The sequence below is a fragment of the Panulirus ornatus genome, chromosome 37 (assembly GCF_036320965.1).
Source record: "Panulirus ornatus isolate Po-2019 chromosome 37, ASM3632096v1, whole genome shotgun sequence".
NCBI lineage: Eukaryota > Metazoa > Arthropoda > Malacostraca > Decapoda > Palinuridae > Panulirus > Panulirus ornatus.
In genome coordinates, this window is record NC_092260.1 from 27881949 (window position 1) to 27895747 (window position 13799).

Below are 13799 nucleotides of genomic sequence, written 5' to 3' on the forward strand. Positions count from 1 at the left end.
CACTACCATTACCTGGGTCTTGCTCTCACTACCATTACCTGGGTCTTGCTCTCACTACCATTACCTGGGTCTTGCTCTCACTACCATTACCTGGGTCTTGCTCTCACTACCACTACCTGGTCTTGCTCTCACTACTACTACCTGGGTCTTGCTCTCACTACCATTACCTGGGTCTTGCTCTCACTACCATTACCTGGGTCTTGCTCTCACTACTACTACCTGGGTCTTGCTCTCACTACCACTACCTGGTCTTGCTCTCACTACCACTACCTGGTCTTGCTCTCACTACCACTACCTGGTCTTGCTCTCACTACCATTACCTGGGTCTTGCTCTCACTACTACTACCTGGGTCTTGCTCTCACTACCATTACCTGGGTCTTGCTCTCACTACTACTACCTGGGTCTTGCTCTCACTACCATTACCTGGGTCTTGCTCTCACTACTACTACCTGGGTCTTGCTCTCACTACCATTACCTGGGTCTTGCTCTCACTACCATTACCTGGGTCTTGCTCTCACTACCATTACCTGGGTCTTGCTCTCACTACCATTACCTGGGTCTTGCTCTCACTACCACTACGTGGGTCTTGCTCTCACTACCACTACGTGGGTCTTGCTCTCACTACCACTACCTGGGTCTTGCTCTCACTACCACTACGTGGGTCTTGCTCTCACTACCACTACGTGGGTCTTGCTCTCACTACCACTACGTGGGTCTTTGGGTAGCACACAGGCGATGGATATGGGGAGGAGGAGGAGCAGTACTGGCGGGCACTGGGAACACTGGAGGGCATTAGGGAACAATGGGAAATATACGTTACTGGAGGGCTGTGAGGTGTAGTAGAGTACGGTGGAGGGAACTGGAGGCAGTAGGATGCAGTGGAGGGTACTGGAGAGTAGTGAACTGTAGATGGGAGTGATGGAGGGTCCTGGATGGTCAAGGGATGAGGCTGTGGTTACTGGATGGAAGTGGGAGGTAGCAGAGAGTGACAGAGGGTGGTAGAGGGCCTTAAGTGGTGGTGAATGATATAAATGTGAAGGATACTTTAGCTCACGAAGGGCAGTAGACATCTGACCTTGGGTGGTGTGTGTGGTGGTGGAGGGTGATGGCGAGTGGCGTTAGAGAGTCTCTAAATCACTCTAACTCCTCAGTAATCAAGTCTTCCCCTCACTAGACATTATTTCCTAAAGGCTGGCAATGAAGGCCGAGAGAGAGAGCAACAACTGAGTGCCACCACCACTGACTAACACTACCACTGACTGACAGTACCATTACTACACCATTACCAACAGCGATTAAGAATGTCACAAGACACATTATACCCATTATGTAACTGAACAATTACCCCTCAATTGCCCTGTGCTCACTACACACACAGACACACACACAAACACTTTTTGACCTGTGGCCCAGCCCAGTGAACGAGGCCTGCTTCCTGAGACCTGGGGGAACTTTTTGAAGAGGGGTTCCTGGGGCAGGAGGGTAAAGATAATGATACAGACTACACCTCAACAGTGACGCAAAAGCCTCTCGTCTGTGGAAGGAAATATGTACTTCAGACCTGTGCTTGGGAGCGTCTCACCTCTCATGATGTAAGAGACGTCGATGAGGAAGCCAGTGCCGCTGTCCTTAGCCTGGGCGACGAAGGTGAGGAGGAGGGGCTTGGTGGACTGAAGGGAGCGGCGGGGCACGTCATCCCCGCCGTACTGCAGCAGCGCCTTGGCTCGCCCGCCCGTCACCTGCCATACCTGGTAGACAAGTGGAGGTCCTGGGTTATATCATCGTCACAACCATCGTTCTTCACCGTCCACCTGTTGTGAGTCTCAGCCTGTCACTCTCCATCTGTGAGTCCTTACCCGTCACACTCCACCTGTAAGTCTCCATCCGTCACACTCCACCCGGACTGTTCACACGTTACTATTTCTGTCATTATGCACTTGACACATTTCATTTATCACTTTCCATCCGTCACTTTTACCTGTCATCATACAACCGTCTATTTTCATCTGTCAGTCTGAACTCCTATCATTTTCTACCCGTCAGTCTCTACTTGTAATCCGTCATTGTTCACCCGTCATCTGTCACCGTATAATCGTATATACATCCGTCACCTTTTCTCCCTGTCACTGTCCACTTGTCTATCTTCACACGTCATTGGACACCCGTCACTCTTTACCTTTCATCAGTCTCCATATAAGCCAATATTTTTCTGTCACTCTCCACGTATTATAGAACACCTGTCATCTTACCATTAGATATAACATTAAACATGTAAAGGATAATATATTGTGGCTTCCTAATGAGATCAACCCCCACACTGAAAGCGACATGATTCGCACTTATCCACTTATCTTAACCCAAATGCCAAATGCAGACGTCTTATATAACGTTAAAAAGATAAAAAAAAAAGATAATTGAGTTCTGTAGATATGTAAAATAATTGATGATTAATAATAGCTCCATTTGCTACAGATAAGATGTAATATTCAAAGCGATTCCTAAACCTGTGAGCCGGACTTGTGAACGGTCTGGGAGTGGAAGGCAGAAATATCCTCGCCAACCAGCAGGTGTGTCTGGTCAGCCAGCAGGTGTGTCTGGTCAGCCAGCAGGTGTGCCTGGCCAGCCAGCAGGTGTGTCTGGCCAACCAGCAGGTGTGTCTGGCCAACCAGCAGGTGTGTCTGGTTAGCCAGCAGGTGTGTCTGGCCAACCAGCAGGTGTGTCTGGTCAGCCAGCAGGTGTGTCTGGTCAGCCAGCAGGTGTTTTGGTCGTCACCAGGAGCCTCTTACTTGCTATGTAGACAGACAAAAGCTTTAAAATGACGTAGACTATTTAGTTCATATTCTCGACATCTTCGTTAAACTCTACGAAGTCCGTGTTTCTGTGTGTGTGTGTGTGTGTGTGTGTGTGTGTGTGTGTGTGTGTGTTATTTTCATCGAGAGAGAGACCTGAAAGACGTAAAAAAAACTATCAGTTATGGACGTGGTGAAATTCAGAGAGAGAGAGAGAGAGAGAGAGAGAGAGAGAGAGAGAGAGAGAGAGAGAGAGAGAGAGAGAGAGAGAGAGAGTTTTTATCTCTTAAGGGACGTTTTCTGATGGAAAACTGATCTTATCATTTGATAAACAGTTGAAGGAGCGAGGCAGGACTGGACTCTACCTCCTCTGACCGTAGATGTGCGAAAATGATTTCTTCTTACATTAACGTGACGTAATACCTACGTCAGTCCGCCAGGCGTCTCACTCGTCTTCGCATGGAGGGAGAAAGACAAGTCTTTATTGCACTTAATGGTCTGGCCTACACCTTCTGAAGCAAGAGACCAATTCTCGTGGGAAAACTGCCACTGGAGGGCTTGTGAATCAACGATCGGCGGGGAAGAGCAGAGAGAGAGAGAGAGAGAGAGAGAGAGAGAGAGAGAGAGAGAGAGAGAGAGAGAGAGGACACACTGAGGCAAAGCTGCGAGGGGTTCCCAGTGGAAGCCATCAGCCGAAGAGCAGAAGAAACAGTGGGACTAAAGTGTGTGTGTGTGTGTGTGTGTGTGTGTGTGTGTGTGTGTGTGTGTGTGTGTGTGTGTGTGTGTGTGTGAGTGGCACACGGGAAATATAGATCGTCCACCGTAATGGACAGATCTATAAAACGAGATCAAGAAGAAAATGAGCCTCGTGAGACGCTGGATGAAGGACTGAGTGGCCCAGTTGCCAGGAAAAACAGGGAAATGATGAAGGGGAAGAAAAGGAAAAGTGTTCTTTTTATTTTCTAAGATTGACTATGATTTAGAAATAGATTTCCGAGAGTTTTATTTTTATCTTTACGTAGCAAACGAGTTAAGATATAGTCTGGCGAAAACATATAGACAATGGAAGGCTTTGTGTGGCTGTTGACCATCTTAGAAAGAATCCTGGAGGCCAAAATGATAGTTATGGGAGACGAGGGTCCTGAAGGAGGCCAGTCTGCTTCCAGACCTTGAAGGTCGACAGACCTGGAAGGGCAACAAACCTGGAGGGGCTACAGTGGATCAAGTATTCCCTCTGAGGTCCTGAGCAGAGAACTCCCGGTCGTGAGGTGTAGAACAAAACACTTTTTTTCATCAAGGAAAGGCATTAAATCGCATCTCGAGGAATAGATCATGAGAGACGCCAGAAGACCCACACTGGAGGTCGCCAGTAACTCCTGATCAGTTCTTACAATGTCCTTACGCCGCCGCGTGCGGTAGGAAAGGTCATAGGGAGGAAAGGAGAGGTGGCCTAGCGTCAGTTCGACGTCAAGTGAGACAGGGTTGTGTGATGTCGCCTCCGGTGTTCAATTTACTTATGAAAGACGCTCGCTGGACTGGCTGATCCAAACAGTGCCACACATACTGATGTACAAGACGTCACAGAGGTTCCTGAGGTCATGCAATGGTTTAAAGATGCTCTCAGTGGACGGAACTCCACACTAGAAGAAAGTACAATCAAACTGGGCATAGACGAGTGTGAAATGATGATATTAACAAGACAGGTGAAGACGTACTGGATTTGAAAATAAATAACAGAATAAGACAGTATAGTGGAGCGTTAAGCTTCCTACATCCATCACTTAGAAGAAGAAAAGGTCTACAGAAGGTTGAAGGCAATAACGTGTCAGTTCAAGGTAGTAACATGTCAGGTGAGGGTAGTAACGTGTCAGAAGAAGACAGTAATGTATCAGATGAGAGCAGTAACGTGTCACTTGAAGGCAGTAACGTGCCAGCATCAGGGAGTAGAGCGCTAAGGATTACATTATACGACCAAAACCCAGTCGATCGACCCCCTAACCGACCGATAACATCTTCTACAACCAGATCGTCGACAGATCTCTTCCTAGTCACAACATCTCGTACAACCCTTGACTGTGGCTACATCTTCGATTACACAACAGTAATTGGAATCAGATATCACCAGTTTCCCGGACTGACTTCAATTGATTGTCCGCTTCCCTTAGAAACCCAGAGAGAAAATTGAAAGGAGGAGGAGAAGGGAAAGTTCAATGAACAGCTCGTAAAGTTGGGTTGTGATGGTCTCCAAGTTTGAGAGAGACGGATGCCTTAATTGCGTCGCGGCTGGCGTGATATTAATGCTCTCTGATTGAGTCTCGTTAAGAATCATTTGATGTGAGACGCCAGGAAATGAAATCCCGGTTTGTGTTGTGTTGTTACCTTAACGTCACAGAAATCCATCGGCTTGTAATCTAACGTCAAAGGAAATCCTTCGTGTTGTAGTGTTACGTCAAAGGAAATCCTTCGTGTTGTAGTGTAACGTCAAAGGAAATCCATCGTGTTGTAGTGTAACGTCAAAGGAAATCCTTCGTGTTGTAGTGTAACGTCAAAGGAAATCCTTCGTGTTGTAGTAGTCCAAAACATATCAGACGTATCAACTCCCTCATCCTGACCTCAAACTCATCCCACTTCCCTCACCACATAGATGATGGTTCTTATTATTTACTCTCTGCTCGCGAGAGGTGACTGCCTGGTTACCCTTCATCATCAGCAGCACAGACCACGTAATATTCGGCCAGCCAGTGCGTCACCGGATGACTTAGTGTGGCCGTCAGCAACTCCAGAGTGGGCCATTGTGATCCGAGTTTCTTGCCTTACACCTCAAAGCTTTGCAACTCTTTGCCTCGTCGTGTCTCGCATAGCAGCGTCCACCGACCCGCTCTCTCCTCCACTTTGCCCAAAACTCTCAGACATATTTTTTTTCCTCATTTTTCCTTACTTTTCCATCTCTTCAGCCTTTATTTTCTTTTAACTAAGGCCCAGCCTTGATGAGGACTTTTGCTCGTGACCGGAGACTTTGATATAAAAGGAAAGAAAGGAAGAAAGAACTTGGGGAAAAAAAAATCCTTCATCCGATTCTTTCAAGTCATAACGCACGGGACAAAGTCAACACGTCACAGAAAATTTACATTAAGAAAACGTAGAAAAAAACTGGGAAGCAATTTCTGAGAACAAATACGCCTGAACATAATTTTGTTTATATTAAGAATGGTTGTGGCGTGCAGGGGTAAGATACGGGATTATTGGCAGGCGTGCCATGAATAGTGTTTACTCCTGCCAGACACCTTGAATTTTACGCCACAATCGAACGCTCGAGCCGCTGAGGCCATTGTGGCGCCAAGGCTGGCAAATATTTACCGCCACTGGTTGGCCAGACACCCTCAATACTCCGTGATTCTTTTTAATCTATGATTTCTTGTATGTTTTTCCTTCCACGCCTCAGGCGTTAAAGACAAGTCAAATAAATATGAACTACTAGTTCTCTCTCGTCCGTGGGAGGGTCCAGTTTCCTCCGGTTGTGAGTGTACTAGGAAGGGTCAACTTCTTCCCGTCCATGGGATAGCAACGGTTACTTCCCTTCTGGAGTGTACCAAGAACTACCAGTTCCCTCTCCTCCCGTGGATTACCAAAAGGAGCTGTAGTGTGGCTGATGAAAGTTCATAAGGCACACTAAAGACCATCAAATGATGTACAAATATCCGGAGATGTGAGAGGGAACTGTGATGCAGTGATGGAGAGAGAGGCAAGCTAGTTTATCTGCTGCAGCGAGCGATGGATCAAGTACAACAATCGTCGAAGTAATGTACGATAGCTCGGCTCCGGTCTAACTCAGGTATCCTTTACCCCTAAAACACTTGGTTACGACGAAACCATCCTTAAGCACTTGCCCTTACGACCCTTAAGAATGATGGTACGACCTTTGATGTCAAGTCGAAGGTCATGCCACTGTACCCCAGGAGGGGGTCGGACCCGGGGATTTAAGGGGTCGTTCCGTCGTGCTCAAAGGATTCACGCTGAGTCCTGACTGTGACCCTTCGCCGTATATACACATCGAGTCAACCTTCATTCCAGGGATCTGGGGCTTCCCACCTCGAAGATATAGTATGTCGGGCAGCAATAGTGGTATGAGTCGGCCTAGATCACTATTTACTCACTGTTTACCTAAGAGGGATTCCCTGCTTCGTGTTAATACTGGTAATTGTGTCCAGGGAGACCTTTTCGTTGTTGACACTCGTTAAAACCCAACACTAAACAAATACAGGATGATGTTTGCATGAGGTGTAGGGTCGAGATGTATGGCTACAAAGCACGCGAGGCATTAATCCCCTCCCCAACAGCCACGACCAGTTATATCTTTATCTTACTTATCAACATCTTTATCTATAACTTTGTATTGAGATAAACTGATATCTTTTTCTCTTGAAAAATGATAGTATATAATACATTGATTATCATTGCTTAATAACTTTGATGAATAAGTTCTACAATATTTATGAAGGCACCAATCAATTATCATTGTACTCATCATCATTATCATTATCGCTATTATTACTATTATCCTCTGTATCATTATTCATGACCCCAGGACCGTTTTCAAAAAGTGGTCTCGTGTTAACCAAATACCCTTTTCGAGAGCTGCGCTACATTCATTAGCAGGGACAGTAAGGACGTTAGGGGCGAAAGTTCTTTGGCAAGACTGTAAAGTAACGTGCCTCGTCAACTGACGGTACAGCCTTGCCAAGGGTGATGTGATATATATATATATATATATATATATATATATATATATATATATATATATATATATATATATATATATATATTGGCAGGTGTTTCCGGACCCTACCTGCAGGCGAACACAGCGAGCGAGAGGTCATCATCTTCAACGGACGACTTCCACTCCCCGAGGAAGCCTATCTAACCTTGCTCCCGTTTGGAGCGCAGCCTCGAGGCAATGGGAATCCTATAAAGGAGATCCAACGATTGCATAACCAACTAACTAATTAACGATTCCTTGCAACAGAAAGGAGAGAAACAAGCTTGTCTGGCTGGACTGACGAGGATATAGAACAAGGACGAACACAGGCAGATATCAAAGGCTAAACCAGTGTCAAGATCAGTGAATTCAACGTCGGTGGAACAGCTTTGTTCAGCGCCAGCAGGAGCCATTGAGAAGATACGAACTCTCTCTCTCTCTCTCTCTCTCTCTCTCTCTCTCTCTCTCTCTCTCTCTCTCTCTCTCTCTCCTCTCCATTTCTGCCTCTATTTTTCTTTCTCTTTCCTCTCTATTTCTTCTTTTCTGTTTTGTCTACCTTTCTTTCGCCTCATCTAATGCAGAAAGTATATGAGAATCCCGAGGGCGAGACGAAGAGGGAGGCAACGTTGTCTTCGTGTGGTGGGAAGAGATAGGGTTGGCTGGCTGGGTTAAGTCGGGCCCAGTCAGCTCGGGATATTAAGGCTTCGGTGTTGTCCCTCATTTTAATATCAGAGGCAGCCTTGTGGAAGCAGCTCTACCGCCCGCTACTCGCTGTTGCGCGGAGCTGCGGGGTAGCTAGCTCCACCACTACTCGCTGCTAGCTTTATATATATATATATATACGTACAGCAATGGTTACCTAGAGATGCATATACCCAGTGAAAACTACTATAAAACACAATGATTCTTATTACATGTATACTGGACCTAAAAAGACATTCTGCTGATTGATGTGTAAAGCTGAACCCCTCTCTCTCTCTCTCTCTCTCTCTCTCTCTCTCTCTCTCTCTCTCTCTCTCTCTCTCTCGACACAGGCACGTACCGTCATGACGTCCTTAACGCCGGTGTTAAAGCGGAGGAAATCCAGCCTGACGATGTTCCTCATGTCCACGGCCACCCTCCAGGTGCAGTTGGCCCAGGGCGAGTACTTGGCCAGCGGCAGCCAGGTCATGGGCCGCTCGGCCAACAGCCCTCCCTTGCCCACCTCACGCTTGGCTCCGGCAGGCTTCAGCAACGGCAGCTGCTGGGGCTTCTCCAACCGGGGTCCAGGAACCACCTGACGAAGGAGAGGGAGGAGGTCTTATAAACTGCCTTATAAATTAACAGGCAGCTGATGGTGGACGTCCACATCTTCCCTTCCTGACCCTGGCCTCAGCTCCACCATTTCATCCTTCTCCCAACCCCACTTTCACCCCAGCTTCCCCCCTTCACCCCGGTACTCACCCCGTGGAGATTGAGGGGAGGTAGTGCTATCAGGTGCTCCTCGTTGATTGTCACCCCGCCCTCCATGCATGCTGTGTGGGGGAGAAGATTACAGTTAGTATGTGTCTGATACATCCTTCACCTGAAGCCACTACAGAGCTATTTTCAAACATATCGCCAACCATCCACATTATATCGCCAGCCTTACACAAGATATCGCCAACCTTGCAAAAGATATCACCAACCTTCCACAATATATCGCCAACCTTCCACAACATATCGCCAACCTCGCACATCACATCGCCAACCTTCCACAACATATCGCCAATCTTCCACAACATATCGCCAACCTCGCACATCACATCGCCAACCTTCCACAACATATCGCCAATCTTCCACAACATATCGCCAACCAAATCTTGTAATATTTTACCAAAACAGTTTCCTCGCCCAACCATTAAGTAAAGTGTGAGATGGTGTCCTTTGTTGTAACGCCAGGACAAAGGCCTTGCCTGTGTGGGGACAGCGAGACAATACTGGGAGTCGTATTTAAGCTGAGCTCCACCAAATGAACACCTCACAACGTGCTACACCGTTATCCAATTTAGATGTTCTCCTGTCCCACGGATTACATGCATTATTTGTTCTTAGTTCTGTACGTCAGAATAATCTAGTGGCGCTGGATGAATGATTCGCCTAACGAAGGGAATACATACATCCAAAAGGTGTGTCTTCTTATGAGATTCGAGAAGAAGCTCCAAGAAAGCGTTGAATTAAACAGTGTGTATTTTTAATTATGGTCTCAACAGGACGTTCTGTTGGGTGTGTCGTATTCTCTACAGAAAACAGAATGAAAAGGCAATTGAAGAAAACATATAAACAGATTCGTTCGCATCAAATGGTTCGTACGCATCCAGTCGAGGTCAACTTCTATAATCATTGACCTATACATACTCCTCAAACTGGAGTACCAAAATGATTACCGCAAAGATGCCAATGACGAAACCTTCGGCATCAGACGATAGATTGAATGATAGTTACGGTATTTTGGATCGTTGTTTGAGTAATCCTCCTGCGATGAAATTGAAGCGTGTTTGTCCACACAGAGAGAACAAGGAATGAAAGGAAGACTGGAGAAGATTGACTGGAAAGCCGTCCACTGATAGGATTTAAAGCCTGCCTGACGTGTGGCGGTGATGATGAGAAATTGTTATCACATGTTCACTGTCTCTGCTGAGTGGCAGGGAGACTTACTGTCTCGAGACGAATCTCTGAAACTTTAGTTTCTGTCGATGGTAGCGAGTTGATCCAACAAGGGTTAACGACAATTACCGAGGGCGGTCTTGTGGTCTGATTGGTAGGTTAAGGAGAGTCTGCCTGGCTGATTGGAAGGTGTGATTGGTTCCACTATGCACCAGGGGAAATCATGTGCCATTATTGGGCTTAATCATTCCCGCTGGCGTCACTTGGAGGGATATGAGCTTCATAGATAAGGACTTAGCTCTAGCGATGAGTAGCTTCCTCTGGTATGACTGTCTGTGTGTGTGACTATGTGATGTGCGTGATTACAATTAGCAATTACAATTTGGCAGATTTATAATCGTGTTGCCTGGTCTCTTATCTTGTATATATGTACCACGTCTTTACTTCTGTGTATGTATGCACACACACACACACACACCAGCCTGAGCTCGGTACCCATTCATCAACCAGCCCCAAAGGGAGAATGAACAGTCAGGTTGGCCGTGGGCCGACAGCCGCGCCGTCGGCTCACGGACCGACATACCTCTGGGGAAACCAACGTCCCTCGTGGCTCACCGACCGACGTACCTCTGGGCTCGTAGCGGTAGGCGAGGTGGAAGCCGTCGTAGGTAGTGTACTCGTCACTGATGAAGTCCACGACGAGGGTGTCGTCGGGAGAGGTGACGAGCCAGTCCCCTGTCAGGTCTCCGGACACACGCAGCAGCTGATCCGTGCGGGCCTCCGAGCTGTAGATCTGCCGAAGGAATAAGAGGTGACCAGGTCAGTGTAGTGACGGCGGGGTGATCACTCTAGGCACTCGGGAGGGCGTGGGAAAGCTAGGTGACAGAGGACATGATGGTCTATGACGGTTTTACCCGCTGGGGGACAGTCCCAGTGTCCTACTTAACCACTATATTGATAGATACTGAATGAGCAAAGCAGAGGGCTCCTCCTCACTCACCAATACAGATGAAGAACCGATGATCAAGCAGAGGGTTCCTTCCCCCACTGAACAAAGATAATAGAGGTAGGATTGTTAATCAGATAGAGAGCATCATATTCCGTGGTACATAACAAAGGTAATGAGAAACTAGGTGCTACAAGCTGGCTCACGAGGGAAGAGTGAGAGTGATAAAGAGATACGCTGATACATTTGGCAACATTAAGACCATAAGAACTCTCTCATGACCACCAGAAGCAATACACTGAACTGTAAATACTACGGGGCGCCTCTAGCGGCCAGCAGTTGCACCATACGAAATGCAGACGACATGGTGTACCTCAACCAGCCAACACTGGCACTGGAAAAGAATCGAAACAGTGCGAGGCGTCGGCCCAGAAATTGTGAACTAGCATCTCAATCTATCATGATCAGATACTTAGGGATGAAGTTATCGCACCAATACTCGCCGCCGTCAACTCCTGCCACCCGAGATCCCTCTGCTCCCGAGGTGCAGTTCGGCACCCGCATCGAATTCACAAGAAACCACACAGACCGCTAGAGGAAAAGCTCCATTAGCAACCTCTAACCCAGTGTACGTGTAATGATGTTGTGCTTGGGATGGTCTTAGCTGGGAATAGTCTGGGCACGGGATAATCTGAGCTCGGAGTACTGAGTCTAATCACACGGTAGTCTGAGGTCACGGTAACCTCAGCTGAAAGTCAGAGGTCACGCTAACCTCAGCTGAAAGTCTGAGGTCACGCAAACCTCAGCTGAAAGTAATCTAAACTCTTGGAAGCACGAACCTACAAGTAAGCCTGAGTTGATATTAATGTAAGAGTAAAACACTCCCAGCTCAATATTAGTCTTAATTCACGATCATCTCAGGCTACAGTATTCTCAGCTCACGGTACTGTAGTCTCAGTTTACATATGTATCAGCTTGTGTCTGTCTCAGCAAATGGCAGGCTCGTCTTCGTCTCAGCTCAGTCAGCCGTCGTCTGAAGGTTTGGTACGCTCAAATCGTAGAAATCTCAGAATGCCATACCTTCCGCTGAGTCTTATCTCATAATAATCTCAGCTCATGGCAGCCTCATCTCAGAGCACAGACACCTCACTGTGGTCTTACCTCACTCCAGTCTTCGCTCAGGAGACCCTCATTTGACAGCAGTCGCCTCAGTGACACAGACTCATCCTCATCACAGCTTAATCTCAGGTCATCTCAGCTTCACCTCACAACAGACTGAGCTCATTGATGTTAATCTTGCAGCTGATGGCTCCTCGTAGCTTTAAAAGCACCACATTCGTACATATTCCACCCGAGATGTTTACCTGATAAGGGGTCGACATTTATGCACACTGTTCCCACACGACCTATGCCTTTGCTCTCCCTGCTTTTAATGTGACTTAGTCCAGCTCCTGTGTTATGGTCTGATCCTCTTTGTGTACGCAAACCCTTTTAAATATGACCTCCCCCCACTCCCATTTTCAATGTCGCTCGTTCCCCCCCTCCCCCCCACCCCTTGTGGGGGGCCTCCACGACCCGCACCTTTCATGTCTTCCTTTTATGTCAGGTTTACATTACATTCGGATCGCTCGGTGCACCCCCTGACTTCGCAGGGGTTCCACTCTTATATCTTTGACATCTCCTGGCGTTCACTTATTTTTTGAAGCAGACGTTTTAGTTTTTGATTCCATTGAGCTGAAGCTTTCTTGCATGTTCCCCACCTTCTTCAGTCGACGACTTCTGTGATGCATTTTCAATACAGCATTGCTTTGAGGGTGTATACTTCCTTATATCTTGTCCTCCTTGAAGTGTGAGACTACGAAGGAACAGCAGTGGCAGAAATGAACAGATCGGTGTGTTTTCTCTCCTGCACACCACCAGAGATGTGCAACACTGAGTACCTCCTTCAGAGCGAGAGAGACAGAGGGAGGACAAAAAAATAAAATAATTTCACAACGTAAGACGCGACCAGAGGAAGCGACCGATACTCAGAAGTCCCCAGGACAAACACCTGATTTGCACTCGTCTTCAGCATCTTGGATCTGACGTGAGGTGGCATGCGACGCGCGTGATACCCTCTCATACTGGTGAGGACCTCGACCACCTTGCTTATCCGCAACGATAGGTATATTTACGCACACGGGAGATGAAAACACACACACACACACACACACACACACACACACACACGTCACCAGATTCCCTGCACAAATGATCGTCGCGTTTGACCTTCCCCGTCGAGAAAACTCGTAAGCAGGTCAAGCTAACACCCCAGATTTGCGTGATTCCCCCGCACGCTGTCACCTGTTGAGTGTGTGTGTGTGTGTGTGTGTGTGTGTGTGTGTGTGTGTGTGTGTGTGTGTGTGTGTGTGTGTGACTTTGCGGCATACTGAAGATGGATGTTAACACGCAGGACCCAGCGAGCGGAAGTGTTCCACGTGTGGGCTGAGGACAGTATTTCCTAACGAAATCTCAGTTCCGTCTGCTGTTGTGTGCGATCGTCTTCCCACAGTGAACAGTTTGGCTTGAATGTTGTACAGCGTCGTAGGAAAGCCAGAGGGGGAGCATGCCCATGATACGAATTCAAAGGAAAGAACAGATTTCAACAAGAAACGACAACCATCGCAGCGAATGCAGTATGTT

At 47.3% G+C, this 13799-nt stretch overlaps 1 protein-coding gene across 4 annotated transcripts in view; it reads right to left on the bottom strand.

The window, feature by feature from the left end:
- The window catches only part of LOC139760641 (uncharacterized), a 137200-nt gene that overhangs the window by 94789 nt on the left and 28612 nt on the right, over window positions 1–13799 (bottom strand). For all 4 annotated transcript variants that reach the window (XM_071684064.1, XM_071684063.1, XM_071684061.1 and 1 more), the window contains exons 4-7: window positions 10799–10964; window positions 8990–9060; window positions 8589–8822; window positions 1584–1749 (exon numbers count right to left, since the gene is read on the bottom strand). In XM_071684064.1, the coding sequence (XP_071540165.1) occupies window positions 1584–1749; window positions 8589–8822; window positions 8990–9060; window positions 10799–10964 (637 nt within the window). The remainder of the gene's footprint in view (window positions 1–1583; window positions 1750–8588; window positions 8823–8989; window positions 9061–10798; window positions 10965–13799) is intronic.